Genomic DNA, 21,067 nt, shown 5'->3' with positions numbered 1-21,067 from the left:
GGAGGACGGGGCGGGGCGTCCGGGGCGGCGACCCGACCGGCGCCTGGAAAATTCGCCGCCCTGCTCTCCCGATTTCTCCCCACCGGTTGGCTTTCGGCCGCCCGTCCCGAGGCTGGCGGAGAGCATCCCGTCGCGATCTGCGTGGTGAGTCTGGATGTCGCAGCCCAGGGCCCGGAAGGCCGGCGGGTGGCGTTGTGAGGCGGCCGCTCTCCCGCCCGCCGCGCCTGGAGAACCGTTGACGGTTCGGAGGTGCCCCAGGAGGGGCAGGACGGCCCGAGCAGCGTTCCCGCGGGTGGCCAGGGCGGGGCTGTGCCTCTTGCTGGTGGAGGCCTAAGCTTAACCAAGGCGAGGAAGAAGAAGCAAGGGCAGGAGAGAAGGCAAGCCCCGAGGCAAGTGGGAGCAGGTGGCCGACAGAAGGGGGGGCGGGCACTGGGCTCCCCACTTTCCCGTAGGGCTCAAAAAATAGGGATGGGAGCAGCCGCCCATCTTTGAGGGACATCAGAAATCCCTGCCCTGGGGAGCTGCCCCTCCAGAGGCAGGAGGCATTCAAATCATTTAAATGAGTAAGTGTGAAGTCCTTAGAAGGTGGTAAGTGCTGGGGGAAACAAACAGCAGAGCAGGGGAAGGGGGTGAGGGGTTGGGTTGCAAGTTGAAGTAGCGTGGTCAGACTAGGTCTCATTGCCAAGGTGGTATTTCTGCAAAAACTGGCTATGTTGGGGAAGAGCATTTGAGCCGGAGAGAACAGCCAGTGCAAAGGCCCTGAGGCAGGAGTGGCCCGTCCTGTTGAATAGGGGGCTGGAGAAGAAGGTGCAAGGGGAAGTAGGAGCAGCAAAAGTTGAGATTGGGAAGGGCCTGTAGCCACGGTGAGGAGCCCAGGGCTATGGGCGCCCAGGAGTCCTTTGAGCAAGGTGGTAGAGGACCCGACAGGCCTGTTGGATGGGTCCCTTGGTAAGCGGCCCATGTAACCTGCTTCATATCCTGGTCAGACCTTGGCTACCCCCAGAGGCAAGGCTGGGAGACCCCAGTTGGAGGTGAGCCTGGTAAAAGGACTTTTGGTCAACCTGGAACTGGGCCGGAACAGGTTGCTTTGAGGGCGCCAGGTCGGACCTCGGCTCTGGGCTGGGATTTGCCTCCTGCCTGGACCCTGGGACCTTGGCGCTCCTTGCCTTGAGTTCCACCAGGTGAGCGGCAGGTGCCTCGGGCCTCGGTCCAGGGAAAGCAGGTGGGCGGAGAGAAGGCAGGTGGGGTCTGGAGCTCCTGGCCCCAGAGGAAGTCCCATAGGAGGGAAGAAGCCCGACTGCAGTGGCTCTGCCTGTCCCTCTTTGTGGATGGAAACAAACTCCAATTTTCCCGATCTGGCCCAGTTGGCTCGTAGACTAACCTTTTTTTTCCGCCGCCTCCCCTTTTCATTTTTTTTTTTTAATTTTTCCGGGGAAACATCGCCATCTAGTGGTGCTTTGGAAGAATGGCCGCTGCTGCATGCTGGCTCCCTCCCCCTTTTCTTGGAGGTGCTTCAGTTTAGTTTGTGGGCCCCCGTGGCGCCGGCTTTCTCGCCCTCCGGTCCTCTGCTCCCCTGGTGGGACCGGCCCGCACACGCTCACTTTGATCGCGGGCTCAGGGAGTGGACCAGGGCCAGCACTGAGGCTGCCGCAGGCGGAGAGCTTCTCCCCAGCTCCTTGCCTGTCCGCTGTCGGGGGGACCCGCCCTCCCATTTGCAGCCAGCGTCGTGTTTCTGGGCATCTGGAGCTCCAGGGCCTGGAATCATCCCCAGCCCCTGCTCAGGTGGCCCCTCGGGGATCAAAGGGATTTGCCAGTCGTGCAGGTCTCCAGGCCCCTTCCAGTTCCTTTTACAGGTCTCGGGTGCAGCACCCAGTTGCTTCTGGAAAACCCTTGCTCGGTTAGAATGCTTTCCAGGGCCGCTCTGACTTGGCGTTGGGGTCTTTGAGGACAGGGCTTGTTGTGTCCTTCTGCCCAGGGTTTCAAGTTATGCTCACGTTGGCCTCAAGGAGAGCCCGCGAGGGGCACGTCCCATGTGGGTTCCACCTCCTGCTTCCTCGTCCACGGCTTGGCTCTCACAGGCTGTCACAGTTTTCTTTTCTCTTGGGCCGACGGGATGGTGGGCCTAGCTCAGCTGGCTTTGGGGCGGGGACACTAGAGACAATGCCTCGTCCATTGTACTCCTCCATATTTCCCAGAATGCTTAATGAACTTGGAGTACTGTTATGGGGGATGGGGGGAGAGGCATATGCTGTTTTGGAAAAACAGCCGTTTTTCTACCAGGCTGAGAGAGCTTGCTATCGTCAGGACTTTCTGCCCATGTGCCTTTTGTTTCTAGAGGGTTCCCAGTGCCTAACTGTGCTAGAATGATATTTATAGGCGGCCCCTGGAAATCAGAAGGATTACTTTACAGTAACACCGCTTTTCCCCCTTTTTAAGTTGAGGTAAGATTCCCATAACATAAAATGAGCCATCTTAAAGGGAACAATTCGGTGACATTTCGTCCCTTGGCTGTGTTGCGCAGCCACCACCTCCAGTTCCAGGTCCTTATCATCATCCCAAAAGGAAACCCCCTCCCCGGCCCCTGTCACTCCTTCTGGGTGTCTCATAGACATGGCATCGGGCCATGGGCCTCCTTCCATGCCTGGCTGCATTCACCGAGCGAGATGTCTCCCCGGTCCACAGGCGTCGCGCTGAGCACCAGAACTTGCCTCAGGCCCCATGGCGTGGCCGGGCCACACTGTTGCTCCCCTCTGGTGCCGCTGTGCCTTGTTCTGACCCCCATTGCACTCAGCCATCGGGCCCCTTAAGTGTCTTTTAATCTAGAACCGTCTCCTTTCCCAGCCTCCTCTTTCCCCGTGATGCTGATTAGAATCAGGCCTCCGGGTGTCTGAGTGTCCAGGCTGCGAAAACACCGTGCGAGGGGTTGGGAACTTCTTGGCTCGAGGTGTCACCAAGGCCATGCTGCCATTCCCCCAGAAGGGGGTGGGCTTTTTTCCTGGTGAATATAAAAATCTCTTCACCAGAAACAGGAGTCTGTTTAGCTATTTTTGGCCAGTGTTGGGCGGCCGTTCATCACGGAATCACAGGGCTTTGGGACAGTTTCAGCGTCAGGGGAATACTCGGTCCTTTCGTTCTTTTTACAAGAGCAAGAACACATCGTTGCTTTTTAACTAGGAGGTTACAGTGTGGAGGGTTTTGTTTTGTCTTTTCAGGAGGTACTGGGGATTGAACCCAGGACCTCGTACGTGGGAAGCAGGTGCTCGATGAGCTATATGCGCTCCCCACAATGTGAAGTTTTAAAACTCATGATTTTATTTTTATGAACCCGAGTTTCTTGCGTTTGGGGAGTTTCGGTGAATTTGCTGCCAAACAGAGAAAGGAAATTGAAGAGTCCGCCTTTTGAAATTCCTCAGTGTTTTCCCAATGACTTACTCCTGAGATGCTGGAAGGGTACAACGTCCTGTCGCCCAGAGACCTTTTCCGAACCCAGCACCAGGGCGGCCGTCCCGTGACTTCCCCTACTTGTAAACTTTGGCCAGCTCGTGGCCACAGCTCGGTCACCAGCATCTTGTGTCTGGCACAGTTCACCCTTATTCCTGAATGTTTTCTAGCTGCCTTTCCAGAGGGCTGTGTTCTGGCTCTGTAGCTCATCCCAGCCGTCAGTTGTGCTCTTTGCACAACTCTAAGCGACATGCCGTAGCCTCTGGAATTCCAAACAGGCTTCCCGGCTCCCCAAGGGGCTGCTTTGTGGGTTGGCCTAGCGCGCTCAGAACCCGTTTCCCCAGAAACAGTTCGAAATTGCAGGTAAGGTCTCGGGTTACCTGCACCTGCCCTTGGTAGGGCGCACCTGTCAAATATGTCATCCCTTCCACCTGGCCAGCCCAGGGGGCAGGTGGCACGATTCTCTTTACAAGGTGGAGAGAACAAGCACTCAGGAGTAACCTGCTAGCCCAGGTGCCTCCAGGAGGCTGCGCACTCCAGCCCTGTCCTGGGAATTTTCTGGCTCTTCCGCCTGCCTCCCAAAGCCTCCCACCTACCACTCTGGGGGGCCGAAATGCACACTGGCATTACACGTAATAAGAAAACGGGGTCACCGCACATGTTCATACCTGCGTCTTACCTGTCCCCGTTCTTCGGACACCAGTCACTCCTAGGAGTAAGGCTCCAGCAGAACCCTCCCAGAAGAGAGCAAATGTGGCTCTGCCCATCTTTGATCTGCTGGGCAGGAGGGGAGGCTTAGGTGAGGGGTCCTGGCCTCCGGCCTGCTGCCCCCAGCATGCACCGCGAGACAAACATATCTGGGTGAGGTTGTGTCTCGTTGCCACCCCTGGAGAGCCCACGGCGGAAATGGTGGATGGAGACACACTTTTGCAAGGAAGCGGCTGCAGGAGTCCGAGACAGGAGTAATTCCTTCTGACCAGAACATTGAGGCAGTGTCACCAGCCCGGGGCCCCGGAGCGGATGCTGGGAGGCACGGACTAGCCCAGGTGAAAAGCTAGGCAAAGGTGTTCCGGGGGTGGTTCATGTTTTCTGATTCTTTATTTCCCCAGTGCTCTGCAAGTCCTGGGCCCCGGAACCCAGGGAACCCATTCTTGGGCTGAGAACCCGTGAACACGGGGCCACGCGGTGCCTGTGGCTGTGACGGTGTGAGGACCCCGTGAGTGGGGCTGGAAGCCTGTGTTTCCCTCCGCGCCCTGCTCCTTCTGGCGCTCCCTGCCTCTGCATCTGGGAAATGGGAACGATAATGCCACCTTCCCCTTCATCAGATGGGGAGAGACCCTGAGAGTGTAAGAAAGGAGGATGGTGTAGTAGTTATCTATCGCTGTGTAACAAGTTCCACCCCCAAACTTAGCGGCCTGAAACGGGCTTTTCTACAAAGGAGCAGATAGGAACTAGCTCGGGCTTTGTGGGCCACGTGGTCTGTCACGAACACTCAGCTCTGCCATGGTAGAGTGAAAGCAGCCACTGACAGTATGTGTGCCACCTAAGGATGTGCTGCCAAGCACGCTCATGTGGCTGCGGGCAGGAGGCCTCAGTTCCTGGCCACGGGGCCTCTCCGCAGGGCTGCTCACTACAACTTCCCCCAGACTGAGTATCCAAGAGAGAGAGCTCCCAAGGCAGAAGCAGCAGTCCTTCTAGAACCTCTGCTGCTCTGGTGGGAGGGGGACACCACACAGGGGTGTGATGACCAGGGTGCGGGGGGGGGGCCCCCCGGGGTCATCTTGAAGTACTTTCCATTACAAAAAGAAAGCCGAGTGAAAAACAAATTCTCCTGGCTGCAATGAATGCCTTGGACCTTGTTACCTTGACCTTGAGCCCTTAACTGGTACTCGGTTCAGCATGTCACAGAAGGACGCAGATCTTCCCTGCAGCTTTTGCTGTTGTGGGGTTTCGCCCCCACCCCAACAGGCCCGGTCCCAGGCCCCAAGTTCCCACTTGCACCCATCAGAAGGGTGCAGCTGGCGGCTCCACGTTTCTCCTCACCCAGGGAGCCTAGATTTCAGTGGCCTCCGCCCAGGAAGCTGAGTGGGCCACAGAGTTCACAAGAACTCTACCTGCCGTGGAAGGCTGAAAAGTGGCCCCTAGAAGCTGGACACACAGTGTGGTATGTGTTGTGTGATCCCATTTCTATGAAATATCCAGCACTGGCAAATCCATCGAGATGAAAAGCAGACTGCAATGGGCCAGGGGCAGGAGAGAGGCAGGAGGGAACGGCTTCATGGGGACAGGCGTTAATTTGGGGGTGATAAGAACATTCTGGAACTCGATAGAGGTGGTGGTCGCACAACACAGTTGAATGTTCTAAATGCCACTGAATCGTTTGCTTTAAATTAGTTCGTTTCAATAATGTGCATTTCTCCTTCACAGTTTTTTTTATTTAAAAAGATACTCCCTTAAGAAAAGGGTATCAGGTCCTCGTCCCTGGAACCTGCCGATGAGACCTTCTTTGGAAAAAGGGTCTTTGCAGCCGTGATGGAGCTAAGGCTCTTGGATGGGGAGAGGGCCCTGGGTGGGCTGGGTGGGCCATCACGAGTGTCCCCGGGAGATGGAGACACATGGAGGCTTGGGACAGCAGCCACTGGACACCAATGCACCTGCCACAACCCCTGGCTTGGGGAGAGCCACTCCTGTCCATTTGTGGCAGCTGGAACTCCCAGACCTGACCCTGACCCCTTTGGGACCAGAAGCTTCCACCTGGGATTGGGGCCCGCTCAGGAGCCCCGAGGGGCCCAGGATCTGAGGCGGAGAGTCCTTGGTTCTCCCTAACGGCCAGGTGCTCGGAGCGGATGGTTCCAGGCAGGGCCACCAAAGGCCTGTGGTGGCCTCTGCTTGTGACCACTGGGCTCCTGAGGGGACTCCCCCTCCCCACCCCACCACCAGCCTGCCCTGGTTCTGGAGAAAGTCCTAGAAAGGAGTGAAGGGCTCGAAGCCAGGGGTGCCTGCCCACGTGCACGTGCGTGTGACATGGCCCCATTCCAGCTTCAGGAGCCCACTATATTGCCTCGGGCGTCCCTGTGGCAGGCTTCCGTGGGGGCAGCATGGCCTTTCCCGCTGCTCTCAGAGAGAGTGGCCCCTGCCTCACAGAGCGGGGACTTCCTGAGAGAGAAGGAACAAGCCGCGTCCGCTGGGCCCACCTAAAGGGTCTGGTGCCTTCCACTGCGCTTAGCACGAGACCTCCCCGCAGGGCCCCGCCAGCTGGCCGGGGTCCTTTCTCCCGCCGCAGGTGGCGCTTGTGGGACGTGTTTGGAGTTTTCCTGTGAGAAGCCCGATGGGGGGGAAGGAGGCTCAGCTCTAGAGTGTCCTGAGATGGCCAGCAAGTTGGGGTCCGTGGGTGCTGGCCAGATGGAAAGGGGGCTGGAAGAAGGCGGGAGCCCGCTTCTGGGCTCAGGGTGGGGGGTCACGCTGGGAAAGATGGGCCAGGATCTCTCAGGGACGCTGCACGGGGGAGGACAGGGCTGCAGGGGGCGCCGGGCTCAGTGGCCCCCCCCCCCCACTTGTGTGCGTCCTCACTCCCTCGCTGCCGCCCACGTCCCACCTACCTCTGGGCCATCCGACAGGACTAACTGAACCCCTCTATCAACAGGTTGACAGCGGCTTCGGAGCAGGCCTGCTCCAGGCCAGCCTCGTCTCCCACCTGGCTCATTTTGCTCGCCTCGGCGCCTCGGCACCCTCACGATGGCGGCCGTTCTCCTGAGAGCCAGGCCCCAGGTGAGTGGGACTGCCCTACCTCAGGGTGGCCCCCTACCTCCAAGGGGCCCTGCGGCCCCTCCCTCAGCTCCCCCCCTAGCACTCCCCATCTGCCTCCTGGATTCTGGGACCTGTCCCCCTGGGGGTAAGCTGAGGCTGCCGTTAGTATTGTTCCGCTTTTACTGAGTTCTAGAAACTTCCATCAGCTATTCTTTGCTCTTGTTTTTCTGGTTTTCTTACAACCCTGGTCCTCCCCGCCCCCCGGCCCAGCGTTCTGTTGCTGCCAGCATCCCCAGGGTACGTGGTTGTGACTTTGTCCCCCGCGGCCATGGAAATGGCTTGTCTTAGGTGCCAGTATCTTTTGAAGATGTAGCCGTGTACTTCACGAAGACGGAATGGAAGCTTCTGAACCTCAGGCAAAGGTTCCTCTACAGGCGGGTGATGCTGGAGAACTACAGCCACTTGGTGTCCCTGGGTAAGGCCCCCTCCCGCACGCACGCCCTGGCCAGCCACGCTGCTTCCTGACTCAGCCCTTCTCTCTCGCTTTCTACCTTTCTCTTTCTCTCTCTTTCTTTCTTTCTTTCTTTTCTTTCTTTTCTTTCTTTCCTTCCTTCCTTCCTTCCTTCTTTTCTTTTTCTTTTCTTTCTTCTCTTTTCTTTCTTTCTTCCTTCATTTCTTCCTTCCTTTCCTTCCTTTCCTTCCTTTTCTTTCTTCCTTGGTACCAAGGTCAGGGATTAAACCCCGGGCCTCATATGTGAAAAACCAGCCACACCTCAAGTGGGTTTTCTCATTTGTTTGCTTGTTTGTTTTGTTTTTGTTTTTAAGAGGTATCGGGGATCGAACCCAGGACCTTGTATGTGGGAAGCAGGTGCTCAACCACTTGAGCTACATTGCTCCCCTCAGAATTTATTTCCATCTCCACATCTGTTGGTTACTAGCCCACGAGTCAAGGCACTCCGGCATCTGACCAGTAATCTGATGTTTTCAGTAATCCCAGCTTTCATCCCAACAAGATTTGGGTTCTGTAAATGTAGGCGCACGCTTGCGCATTTCAGTGTGGTTTCCCATCAGACTTATTTTCAAAAAAAGTCGCTGGTGGACTAAACGTGTTACTGCCCAAAAATTAGACGCAGATGATACTGAACTACATACGTGCAATAGTGTAGACTGCCTTCGTTTCTGTGGAGGTGGCATTTCACGCTCATTTCCTATTATCAGGCTTAGTGGCATCTCTCCCAGGAATCGGGCCATAAAGATCTCGCCGCAGGACGATGGGCACCTTGGTTTCTGAGCCTTGAGAAATCCAGGAAGGAGCAGGGACAGCAGCGAGCTGGAGAGCTGCCGTCCCTTTCCTCGCCCCACGTGCACCCCAGGCTCCCATCTTGACACTTTACACCAGGAAGGGGGCAATGCAAGGGCCGAGATGGAGATTCAGAGGCTGGGAGCAGGGTGAGCGTGGGTGGAGGCTTCCGCACAGGGAGCACCCAAGTCCTGAGCGGGGCACGGAGGCGAGCAGACGCCGCGGCACCAGAGCACGGTGAAGCTGTTTTCCACCAGCAGGTGCCCCGCGTCTCACAAGCTTCCCGTGGCCCTGGCAGGGCACGTGATGGTATCACTGCCCTCTTTGCCCAAATCGCTACTGAAGACTCCACGTACCCACCTGGCCCCTGGCCTCTCGAGAGCCCTTGGCTTCTGGGAACGCCGCCGCCCTGTCTCTGGACCTTCCCAGGTGCCCTCGCCCGCGAGCTGTTTGTTCTCTGTTGCCTGAACGTAGATACTAAGGCTGGACGAGTCCGGCAGCAGTTCTGGGCTTAGAGTGGCCCTGACCTCTTTGTGTCCCACGCACAGGGTTTTCAGTTTCCAAGCCTCGTCTGGTGTCTGAGCTGGAGCGAGAGTCGGGACACCAGGTAGCAGACATCTGCAGGACAGAGCCTGGGGGAGTCCGCAGAGGTAAGTGCAGGGTGCATGAGTCACGCCAAAAGAGCAGCTGCCCAGAGACGGCAGCACAGCCGCTTGGGGTGGGCGGTTCTCTTCAGTGGCAGGTTTAAATCTCAAAAGGTGCCCCCCATCACGGTGCCAGGTGAAGGGAGAACCTCCCTCTTGCTCTCTCCTGATGGTTGCATTTCCCTGAACCCCACTTGGCCCCAGTCTTCATGCTGCCTCCACTATTTGCAGCTCACCCCCACTTTCTCCCTTGTTGTTGTCCTCTCTGTCCTCCTTGATGGCTCACTTCCCCGTGCTTCTGTGGTCATCTTATTCCTTGCCCCCATGTCTTCATTTCCTTGTTCATCACCCAAGGAAGGGGTGATCTCCGTTGGTGTTCTCTGCCCTTACAGGTGACAGGACAGAGAGCAACACATCGATCTCAAAGCCAAAACATTCTCGGAAAGAACTCCCAGGAAGTGAGCTTCAGGCAGGCAGCGAGCGTCAGCTAGCAAGGCCCGTAGAGAAGACTCTTGAGCTTAAACAGAAGCATGCTCGTTCTCCGAAGACAGGTTCCAGCAGACGTGACCCTCCCAAGGAGAAAGGCCAAGGCAGTTCTGCAAGTGACAGAAAAGCAAAGCACATTCAGCAGCACAGAGATACTGGGGGCAAGCCAGTGCAGAGATGTCACCGCAGCTCGAGGTCAACGTCGGTTCAAAAACAGCAGGATTCCAAAGGCGGGGACAGGCGGCGTGTGTGCGAAAAGTGTGGGAAATCCTTCAGCCGCAGCTCCAACCTGGTTAAGCACCAGATAATTCACAGCAGCGAGAAGCCCCACGAGTGTCCCGAGTGTGGGAAACTCTTCCGGCGCAGCTTCGCCCTCCTGGAGCACCAGCGCATCCACAGCGGCGAGAAGCCCTTCAAATGCAGCACGTGTGGGAAGACCTTTACAAGGAGCTCCAACCTCATCAAACACCAAATCGTTCACAGCGACAAGAAGCCCTACAAGTGCACCGAGTGTGGGAAACTCTTCCGGCGCAGCTTCGCCCTCCTGGAGCACCAGCGCATCCACAGCGGCGAGCGGCCCTATGAGTGCAGTGAGTGTGGGAAAACCTTCAGCCGCAGCTCCAACCTCACGGAGCACCAGCGCATCCACAGCGGCGAGAAGCCCTATGAGTGCGGCCAGTGCAAGAAAGCCTTCAAGGGCGTGTCGCAGCTAATCCACCACCAGCACATCCACAGCGGCAAGCGGCCGTTCAAGTGCCAGGAGTGCGGCAAGGCCTTCCGGGGGCGCTCGGGGCTGAGCCAGCACCGCCAAATCCACAGCGGCGAGCGGCCCTACGAGTGCAGCGAGTGTGGCAAGGCTTTCAGCAGGCGGTCGAACCTCTTCAAGCATCAGGCCGTCCACAACGCAGAGAGGCCCTTCAAGTGTCGAGACTGCGGGAAGGTGTTCCCGCGCCGCCTCCTCCTCCTGGAGCACCAGCGCGGCCACAGCAGCGAGCGGCCCCACAAGTGCAGCGAGTGCGGGGAGGCCTTCGGCAGGAGCTCTGACCTCACGAAGCACCAGCGCGGCCACAGCGGCAAGCAGCCCTCTGACTGTGTGCAGGGCAGAAAGCCCTTCAAGGGCAAGTCCCAGCTGACCCACCGCCAGAGAAGCCACAGCAGCAAGACGCCGTACGAATGTGGCGGGTGTGGGAAAACCTTCATGGGGACATCGCAACTCAGCCGCCATCAGAAAACTCACAGTGGAAGCAAGCCCTTGGAGAGCAGGCCCCGCGCAGAGCCTTGCCCTGGGAATGGTGCACAAGGCAAGACTGTGCTGATCCCCAAAGTGCCGCCAAAGATGTAGCCCACGTTCCTGTCCTTTGCTGACGAGTCGACCGTCTGTCCTCGGGGAACCAGGTTGAAAGTTAGGGTCCTACCACCTCTTTCCCTTGGTGATGATGCGTTTGAGGTATAGGTGAGCCGCCAGTGGGTACTATTTGTGTGCGCATACGCGCCACGTGGGCGTGGGCGTGTGCAGTGAATGTGTGGGCAGATTCTAAGACTGTACTCTGAGTTGCTTACGTGTGTCTGAACTGTGAGCCACGGGATGGGCAGTGAAGAATCATTGTGAGAAAGGCCCCTCGCGGGTCCATTCCCTCTCTTGTGGGGAAGTTTGCTTCCCCCCAAGAGTTCAAATTGCCAGGTAGAAAATACTAAAAGCACTTGAATCTTGGAAAAGCTTGTCCGTGGAGGGGACCTGGGGAGGAAATTCCAAAGAGTGTGCTCTAAATGGCAAAATGAAGGTGTGGCTTGACTCGGGCGTCACCTAAAATTCATCCAGCAACCATCTGCACATGGACTTGGGCAAATATGCCCGTGGACTTCGCCTGCCCGCCTTTTCTGACATGTGACAAGTGGCATCCGCCACCCGAGCCTGCTGCCCCCTGGAAGGCGCATGGCGCCTGCTTATCGGGGGTGGGCGTGGGGGGTTGCAGAACGGCACCCACCCAGCCGTGGTCCCGGAAGCTCCGCCTTCTTTCTGCTCAAAAAGTCTTTCTGCCGGTGCCCCCAGCCGTTTCTCAGAGCCGGGGCAGGGCTGGCCGCGGCAGGAGCGGGCTTCAGCCAACCTTTGCCACCTGCTGACTTCAGTCTCCCTCCCCTCCTGCCAAGGCTCTCGCTCACCCGCCTGCTGCCTTCTGTCCCCGGCACCCAGGGAAGACCCGCCCGGCCTTTCTGCTCCCCCAGTGCCTCAAGCCTCAAACTTACCTCCTCCTCCCTCTTCACGCAGGCACCCCCCACCCTTGCACTTGCGGCCATGGGGAGGCAAGCGGGGGGCGGGAAATTTGTGCTCCAGTGTACCTCCAAGCTGCCCCTCTCAGCAGAGCAGGGCTGCTTCACCTTTTTTGCTCCACGGACCCCTTTGCCAGTCAGGTGAAAACCACGGACCCCGTGCTAAGTCCACGCGCTACGGTGTCTCATTTAATAAATATCTCTCACCCGCACCAGCATGCCCCTCCCCCCAGAATAATGGCGGTTTGGTTTTTCTTTCAAGCTCACAGACCCCTTGTGAAGAACGCGTGCCGTCGAGGCTGCCTAGTAACGTGTTTCTCGCTGAGCTTGCTTTCCAGGATGTTTCTGGAAATGCTGGAGATTCCATTGCTTTGACTGGTTTTGCTTTCTGGAGTAATGTAAGTTGAAAATGGAGATTTTTTTTCTTTTTTTGCCATATAAGAGTGTCAATGAATTACTCCTTCTATACGACACCCTTCCCCCAACCCTCTGAGAAAGCCTCAAGCGAGAGAAAGGTGGCGGCCACACGCGGCTGTGGCAGCCCGCCTGGCCCCTCTTGTCCTGGCAACCATGCAGTCTGCCTCCCCCCCTTCGCCCTTTCAAAGGAGACAGGGTGTGCCCTTCAGGTGACACTGTCCTGGAGGCAGAGGGCATTACGGAGGAGAAAGCCCGCAGCCAGCTGGAAGGCCGCCGTTGGTGAGTGCTGCCCCGTTGCACTCACGCTGTCCCGTCGGGCTCTCGGCCGCGCCCCGTCCTTCTGGCCCTGTCCGCTCCCAGAGGCGAGCGGGGCTCTCTCCAGCCCCTGCCCAGTCAGATGGGGCGGAGGGGGGCTGGTGTTCAGAGATGACTTCCTATTGGAAGACCTGGAAATGCAGGATTCCGTAGGAGGAGGATGCTTGGGGCACCAATCACTAGGACGACGCCACAAGTGGCATCCTTGCTTGGAGATGAGAGAAACTGCTCTCGCGTATAAGAGGACTTTTTCTCAAGGCCTTGTTTTAATATTGCTGTGTGGACATGTATAATGATTTTATGCACTTGTCACTTAGGGAAGGTTCTAGAGTTCTTGGAACTCGCTCTTCTCTCTTTGCCTTCTTCAGGGGGGTCTCTCTCCCCTTGTACTAGAAAGGCCTTCTTGTCTGTAGCCTGCCACGTCAGCCGGATGCCATGGGTCACCTTGACCTCTGTAGGCCTCCAGCCAGACACAGACGCTGGCACGTGGCAAATAGGTGTTACGTGAGTGTTGCCCTCTTAGCACATGGGAAGTCGCTTGTCAATAGAATGAAAGGAAAGCCTGCTGTGTGCCTCCTGCCTGGTCTCCTGGGTATGAGCTGTGAAAGGGTGGCTCAGGGGAGGACGATCCTCGTGGTAGGGTCCCTTGAGTGAATCCAGTGTTTCTGGCACTTTGGTTTGTCCCATCGAAAAGTGCGAGGAGCAGTGTCTTTGAGGCTGTGATGAGGTCATAGGAAGAGCAGGTGTGTTTCAAAGGTGCAGACAGTCTTGGCACGTGTGCTTGGGCTACAGTCTCCTTTTTTGCCATCTTGGGCTGATCGAGATTGGGGAAATAATCACTGTAGGTACAAAACCATGAGAACAGGTTTTGTACTCCGGTGACTCTTTTCCTTTGTTCTCTTAAGGGTATGATTTAGTTTCTATAGGCTAGTCAGTAGCTAGTTTTTAATGATGAAAAGTAGTCTCTCCCAAATGTAATATAATTCCACTGGCTCTAATTTATAGGCTAACTTTACTCTGAATGTAAGCTGCTTTTGTCATCTTGGGACCCACGCCGGATCCTGGTGATGTGATTTCGGAGTGTCCTGACAAGCCCCAGGGTCCCAGATGCTTGCCTAGATAAATGACATTTTAAATGTCAGCGTACTAGCTGCAATGCTATTATGAGTATCATTTTCTTTTAGAGACAAAATCAGGTGTGCAATATGAACTGAACGGGTATTGTGTGGAATAAAACTCAGAGAGTTTCTTGAAGTGACACTTCTGTTTTTACTTCTAAAGTGCCTTGAAATTGGGTTCCCTGTCGCTGTGAGGGGAACAAAAATGATGGACCATGAGTGCTTTTTGATGGACGACTAGAATGTCAAAGTTAAGGCTCCTGAAGAAAGTCCTGCCTGCTTTCCAACCCCGCTTTCCTGACCCCCGATCCCCAAGCTGTTGGCTCGGCTCATTGCGCCTCTGTCATTGGGGCTATTAGCCCTTTTAAACTTTGGACACTTTTCAAGAGCCGTTGAAGTGCTCCGTTACATGTAACTGGTAAATTGCCAGGACAATTCATTGTGAAATGTAATCGTTCCATTTACTTTGGTGGTTGTAAACAAATCAGGAAGGTCTAAACACGTTAGTCCTGAAACTAGCAGGAAAGTTAAGGGAAAAAAGGCCAATTAGAACCAGGGCCTGGGATGCCAGACCAAAGAGTTTGGACTCTAGCCAGCTCCCCATGAAAAGCAATTTTATTTAAGCATGAAAGAATGAGTCCAAGATGGAGGAGGGGATGTTAATGTAAATTCTAACTGCTGTAGCATGTGAACTTAAAAATAGACGACCACCACTTATATATACTGTAGAGCTCTAGATGATTCTGAACTCATCAGATGCCTAGATGTGTGGCTGGATTGCAAGAGTCCCTGCCTGATGAAGCAGTGTGAAAGGAGGCTGCTGTGGTGCTGGCAGCCTCAGCTTATTTTCTTGGGAGTTCTGCTTCCCAAGGTACGTGTAGCTGTTTCATCTTAGGCTGTCACCAGCATGTCTGTGACTTCACAAAATAAGTGGACCCTCTAAGGCTCGTAGACAGGTTCTCCACAGATTTTTGTGTGTGGAAGTACATTCAAGACCTTGACAAGTTGAGAGGGGATGTAGTGCCTGCTTTTGTGTGCAGGAGGGCCATGCTCGTCGGTCCTCCTTCACAACCTGGTGAACACCATGCAAGAAATGAAGACCTTCAACAGATTTTGAAGTTACTGATTTTTTTTCTTTCTTTATGGCGGTATAATTGAGATACACTCAACTGTATTCAATTGGATGAGGATTGGCACACGTACACACCTGTGAAACCATTACTGCTGTCAAGCTAGTGAATATATATATATGTATATCCATTGCCCAGAAAAGTTTCATCTTACCGCTTGGTAATCCCTACTTCCGCCTCTCTGTGCCCCACCCATCCCCCCAACACCAGTCTGTTTTCTGTCACTGTGGATTCATTTCTATTTTCTAGCGTTCTCTATAAACGGAATCCTTTGTACACTCTTCTTTGGTCTGGCTTTTTTCACTGGACATAATTACTTTGTGATTCCCCAGTGTGGTTATGTGTACCAATCTTCTGTTTCTTTCTACTGCTGTCAGATGCCATTGTATGGAGGCACCCAGATACCTGTGGAATACCTGTTGGTAGACGTTTGCATTGCTTTCAGTTTGGGGCCATGTCAAATAAAGCTGCTATGAACATCCGTCCATAAGCCTCTGTGTGAACCTGTTTTCAGTTCTTTGGGGTGTGTACCTAGGGGTGGAATTTCTGAGCTGTGTGGTAATTCTGTTTCACCTTTGTAGGGTTCCAGTCCCTCCCCATCCTCACCAATGCTTACCAACGTTCGAATTTTTTATTATAGCCATCTCAGCAGGTGGGAAATGGTAGCTCATTCTGAATTTGATCTTCATTTCCCTAATGACAAACTATGGTGAGCATCTTCTAATCTGCTTACTAACCATTAGAATGTTTCTTTGATAAAATGTTTGAATATTTTGCCCACTTTTAAAATTGGGTTTTTTCTTCTCATTACCGAGTTGTAAGAGCTCTTTATAGATTCTTGATACAAGTTCTTTATCAGATATGTGTTTTGCACAGATTTCCTACCAGACTGTGGCTTGCCTTTGCATTCCCATAACAGTATCTTTTGAAGAACGGAAGCTTTTTCTTTTGACGAAGTCCAGTGTATAGATTTCTTTTTTTATCGTCTGCTTTTTGTGTTGTAGTTAAGTAATCTTGGCAAAACTCAACTCACTTAAGATTTTATGTTTCCTCCTAGAAGTTTTATAGGTTTAGCCCTTACCATTTAGATACATGATCTACTTTATTTTTTGAGCATGGTGTCAGGTAAATTCTCAATTCATTTTTTTGCTATATCGACGTCTGGTTTTTCTGGCACCATTTGTTGAGAAGATGATCGCTTCCCCGTTAAATCACCTTGGCACCTTTGTTGAAAATCTACTGCACACTCAGTTGTGTTCCAACAGCTCTCTTGATGATTGTTCCTTTATAGTAAGCCTTGAAAGTCCTCTGACTTTGCTGTTCTTTTTGGGAGTGATTTCATCTATCCTATATTTATTGCATTTTCAAATGAGTTTTCGAATGCCCCGCCAATGGCTACAAAGAAGCCTGCTGGGCTTTCGACTGGGATGGTGATGCGTTCTATAAGCTGTTGGGGAAGGAGTAACATTTCCACTGGATTGAGTCTTTCCGTCCATTAGCTTGGCCTCTGGCTCCGTTCAGAGGGGCAGTCTTGTTGAACGTCTCCTGGCAGTGTGTTATACTTCTCACTGAGCAGGTCTCCAAGGGAAGTTATAGACTGTGAGGTTCTTGTTGCAACCCTCCTTGGCAACCAGCCATTCGTGCATTCAGCAGACACACACTAAGCACTTAATTGTGTGCGGGATATGGGGAGGAGCAGGACACACGTCTTGTCTGTGTTCAGAACTAGGAGTATTTGTTTGTTTCTCCAATGCATTAGTTTCACCCAATCCCATAGCTGGAAAATGCCCTGACTGTACCTGCAAAGCAGAGCTGCCTGTCCCACGTGGGTGGTTCTGAGAGTCGCTAATTGTTTCAAGATTTTCTAGAAAAGTGTCTCTGTCAATGGCTTCTGACAGGGCAACAAAATCAGATCAAAACCAGGAAGTCAGAATCAGATGAATGTTGTGGTTTTCTCCAGTGAAAATACCTCCTCACCTAATATAGAGTAGACTTTCCTTCCGTAGTCCAGCTAGGTAAATGGGAACACGGTGAAGGGTGGTGGTGGGAAAGGGAGGTAAAGAGAACCAGGTGGGCAGAGAAGAGACGGAAGGACAGAGGAGGGGAGGACAAAACACAGTCACAGGAGGAGGAGGAGGGCAGCTCTGCAGCAGGTGAACCCTTGGTTTGAAGGCTTCTTGGTCATCTCCTCTTATTATGGGGGTGGAATGGAGGGACAAATATTGCACAGTGTATTCCTTAGGAAATGACCCCAAAGAATAGAAAACCTGACTGTGGTGGATTAAATGGTTATAGGTTTAGTTTACCCCTAGAAGGAATGGGGTGAGGTGGGTAGCTTGCTGGCATTGGTTTGGCAGCAGAGCATTGTCAAAGCCGGCCATCTTCACGAGTATCTGAGATTCGCCCCATGATCACAAAATGGCTGCTGAATCTCCAGCCAGAACTGGATCTTGTGGCCACCCTTCACTGCAAGAGAGGCTGGGGAAAAGAGTCAGGATTGTCACCATTTGTCATCTAAGGCAGGGCACGTTGACGCCCCAAACAAAATCGGAACCTTATTCCCAGAGAAGAGGTTGGAATGCATATTGGGTGGACAACCAACATGGCATGTGCTATATCTTCACCAGTGAGGGACACACTATTTCCATTCTACAGGTGAGGAAATGAGAGTCAGGGAGATTTAAAAAGTTGCCCGAAATGACACTGCTGGTAAGCAGAGTCGGCGTTTAAACACAGGTGTGCATGGCTCTGAAGCGCATTCCCTCATTCCCTTGGAAACGCCTCCTATGCAGTCACAGCTTCCACGCGTGGACCTTCAGTTCGTTCCACTCGACACCTCCGAGGCAGCGGGACAATGTGCAACTCTGGGCTAGGCCACAGGCATCTGTCCCTGGACAAGCCTGACAGCCCCTGGCTGGGCTGCCTGCAGCCACACTGCCCCCTGGACTCCTCCACACCAAGCCAGAGAAAGCTCTTGAAAATGTAAGTGGATCGTGTCACACACACACACACACGTGTGTGCCCGCCTGTGGACAAGAACCAATGGCTGCAACACCTTCCCTGGGCCCCCGCCTCTTCAGCATAGAGACCACCTCCTGCCCGTGGTCCCTGAGAACCTGCCCAGGCTGCCCTCTCCGGCCTAGGTGCAGTGCACCCAGCCCCTCTCTCCCTGCCCAGCCTCGCTAGTCTCCCCTCAGTCTCCCACTAGCCATGCTCCTTCCAGCCCCAGGACCTTTGCACGTGTAGCTCTCGCATCTCACCTCCCACCAGAGAGGAACAGAAAATGCCAGGCCCTCGCTCCCCTGGCCTCCCTCACAACTTGGGCTTGGGAACGTAACCTTGGCTGTGCCCATCGGATACACCCACTGCCAACCAAGCCTGAGGCCAGGCACGGGAAGGGGCAGGGGCTGCACAGGGTCCCCTGAGGGGTGGGGGACAGCAGAGGCAGCAGGGGCTACTGCGGTCAATGTCAAACCTGCCCCTTCCAGCTGCCTTGGCTGGTGGCTGCCCCACTCCCATCTCTTGTCTTCTGTCCTTGGATTTAGGCCCATCTCATCTCGAGCCCTCATTTCAAGATCCTTAACTCAAGGCCATCTGCAAAGACCCTTTTCCCAAACAAGGTCACATTCACAGATTCCGGGGGTTATCTTTTTTTGGGGGGATGGGGAGGGCACCATTCAGCCCCTTCCAGGCAAGAAACTTGCTGTGCGTGAGGCCTGTGGAACCGGATCCGAGGGAGCTGGGGGCTCGGGGAAGGGATGAGGATGGGCAGGGCTGGAGGTCCGACATGGAGGCCTCGGAGGACAAGAAGCGGGTATGGCAAGGCCTCAAAAGTCATGACAGGGAAGCAGAGGCGGCTCAGGTGACTGAGCTCCCGCCTACCACACGGGAGGTCCCTGGTTCGGTTCCTGGTGCCTCCTAAAGAAGACCATGAGCTGGTGCAACGGGCAGGCATGGCAAGCTGGCGCAACAAGATAGCACAACAAGAGACTCGAGAAGAAAAACCATAATGAGAGATACAACAAAGCAGGGGGCAGAGGTTCTCGGTGCCTCCTAAAGAAGACAAGCAAGACAGCAAGCTGGCGCAAGTTGATGACACAACAAGAGGCACAAGAAGAAAAAAGACGTAATAAGAGACACAACAAAGCAAGGAATGGAGGTGGCTCAAGTAATTGGGTGCCTCCCTCCCTCATTGGAGGTCCTGGGTTCGGTTCCCAGTGCCTCCTAGAAAAAAAAAGGAAAATGAATAGATACCCAAGTGCAAACAACAAGGGGGTGGGGAGAAATAAATAAATTAAATAAATCTTGTTTAGAAAGTCACGACATCTCCAACGGGAGCCAGCATCTGTGCATGTTGGCTGTCCTCCCAGCAACCCTGGACAGGCTCCATTTTACAGATGGGGAAACCGAGGCTGACGTGTCACATGACTTCCACTGGGCCACAGGCTTGGGGAGTGCAGGGCTGGGCCCACAGGGAGAGAACCACAGCGGGCAGAAGTCTCCAGGGCCGTCCAGTGCAGGCTGCCTCGAGCCTACCACCTCCAGCAGGGGCCCAAGATGGGGAGGGCAGTTGGCCCCGTTTTCGGGCTCTTTGTCTTAATAATAAAGGGGCTGCATTTTTTTCAAGTACTTGGAGTTGGTGGGCAATATTAGGGAATATCTGCCCTCCCTCGCCATGGGTGGGCTGGGGTCACTGGGTCCTTCCTGTGTGTAGCAGTGAGAACAGAAAAGGCCCCTTCTCTCCCAAAGCCTGGCCCAGAGGCCTGTGCGGACAGGGGTTCATCACAGCTACATCCAGGCCCACGGCTGAGCCAACACTGGGTGCCACAGCCCAGCCAAGGGGACGCACACCCTTAGCCATGGCCCCCAGGCTGCAATGGCGGGACTTGCTTAGCCCACTCATTGGGAATCAGCACAGAGAAAAAGCCCTGGGACGACCTGCAGGCTTCTGTGCGCCCAGTGCAGGGAGGGGGCTGGGTGGGTCCCCTCGGCTTGCACAGCATGCTTAGCACGGCTCTCGGGGCCCGGCGAGGGGCTGCTTGCTCGAACTTTGGGGGTCAAAGAAGGGGCCCACGAGGCTGCAAGGCTGCTGCTCCCCAGACCGCACTTTGAGCAGCAAGGCTGGAGAGAGCGCCAGCAGGCCCCTCTGCCCTCCACGAAGGCCCCAGAAATCCGCCCCTTCTTGGAGCGGCAGCACCCGTGGAGGAACCGGGATGGAGATGAAGCGGTGTGGGAGTTTGGGGGGACAGAATGATGGCTCGCTCTGGGTACTGTTGGCCTTTCCAAGGGAGTGTGGAGAGGCCAGGCCTCAGTTTCCCTCTCGGTCAAGTGGGGTCCATAGCAGTGCTCAGGAGAGGGGACCTGCCCATCCCACGACCCAGGAAGAGCCCACCACGCGCCGCCTGAGCCCTTTCTTTTTATAACTGACAATGAATGAATGCCCGAGGTGCGTTTTCATCCTCTGACCCCAGCTTTACGAAACCACATTGCGCTTTTCGGTAACACTCTGCCCCGTGCTTCCTGCTGGAAATGCAGCCATGGACACCACACAGGGCCCTTCTGCGGGGCTCAGCCTCGGGGTCCGCTGATGAAAATGAAGGGGCCCGGCGGCGAACTTGGCCCAGTGGTTAGGGCGTCCGTCTACCACATGGGAGGTCCGCGGTTCAAATCCCGGGCCTCCTTGACCCGTGTGGAGCTGGCCCACGCGCAGTGCTGATGCGCGCAAGGAGTGCCCTGACACGCAGGGGTGTCCCCCGGGTAGGGGAGCCCCATGCGCAAGGAGTGCGCCCTGTAAGGAGCTGCCCAGCGTGACAGAAAGTGCAGCCTGCCCAGGAATGGCGCCACCCACACGGAGAGCTGACACAGCAAGATGACGCAACAAAAAGAAACACAGATTCCCGTGCCACTGACAACAACAGAAGCAGACAAAGAAGGCACAGCAAATAGACACAGAGAACAGGCAACTGGGGTGGGGGGGAGGGGAGAGAAATAAATAAATCTTTAAAAAAAAAAAAAGACTCTGCTCAATAGTAAAAAAAAAAAATGAAGGGGCCGGGTAGGAGATCATCGACCATGGGAAAACCCCCTCTCGCTGGCGTCGTCGGGCCTCCCCCTGGGAAGTCTCCCGCCTCCAGTGCCCATAAAGGGCCCCTGCCCGCCGCCCGCCCGCTGGCATGACTGCCCAGGAATGCAAGCCCGGGC

The 21,067-nt window shown here is 54.9% G+C and overlaps 1 protein-coding gene across 1 annotated transcript; it reads left to right on the top strand.

The window, feature by feature from the left end:
* On the top strand, positions 1-15,351 carry ZFP92 (ZFP92 zinc finger protein). The gene is made up of 5 exons (XM_058291324.1): positions 1-144; positions 7,085-7,209; positions 7,537-7,663; positions 9,037-9,138; positions 9,525-15,351. The coding sequence occupies exons 2-5, from the start codon at positions 7,177-7,179 to the stop codon at positions 10,958-10,960; spliced, it is 1,698 nt and encodes a 565-aa protein (XP_058147307.1). The 5' UTR covers positions 1-144; positions 7,085-7,176; the 3' UTR covers positions 10,961-15,351.
* Positions 15,352-21,067: the final 5,716 nt, after the last annotated feature.

The sequence above is a fragment of the Dasypus novemcinctus genome, chromosome X, assembly GCF_030445035.2.
Source record: "Dasypus novemcinctus isolate mDasNov1 chromosome X, mDasNov1.1.hap2, whole genome shotgun sequence".
Taxonomy (NCBI): domain Eukaryota; kingdom Metazoa; phylum Chordata; class Mammalia; order Cingulata; family Dasypodidae; genus Dasypus; species Dasypus novemcinctus.
The sequence above is the reverse complement of the archived record's forward strand: the minus strand, read 5'-3'. Positions and strand labels throughout refer to the sequence as shown.

Bases quoted from the DNA above. Each gene is read 5' to 3' on its own strand.
- ZFP92 (XM_058291324.1), top strand. From the start codon at position 7,177: ATGGCGGCCGTTCTCCTGAGAGCCAGGCCCCAG. The intron at 7,664-9,036 runs GTAAGGCCCCCT...TCCCACGCACAG, and splicing joins CAGCCACTTGGTGTCCCTGG to GGTTTTCAGTTTCCAAGCCT. The intron at 9,139-9,524 runs GTAAGTGCAGGG...CTGCCCTTACAG, and splicing joins GCCTGGGGGAGTCCGCAGAG to GTGACAGGACAGAGAGCAAC.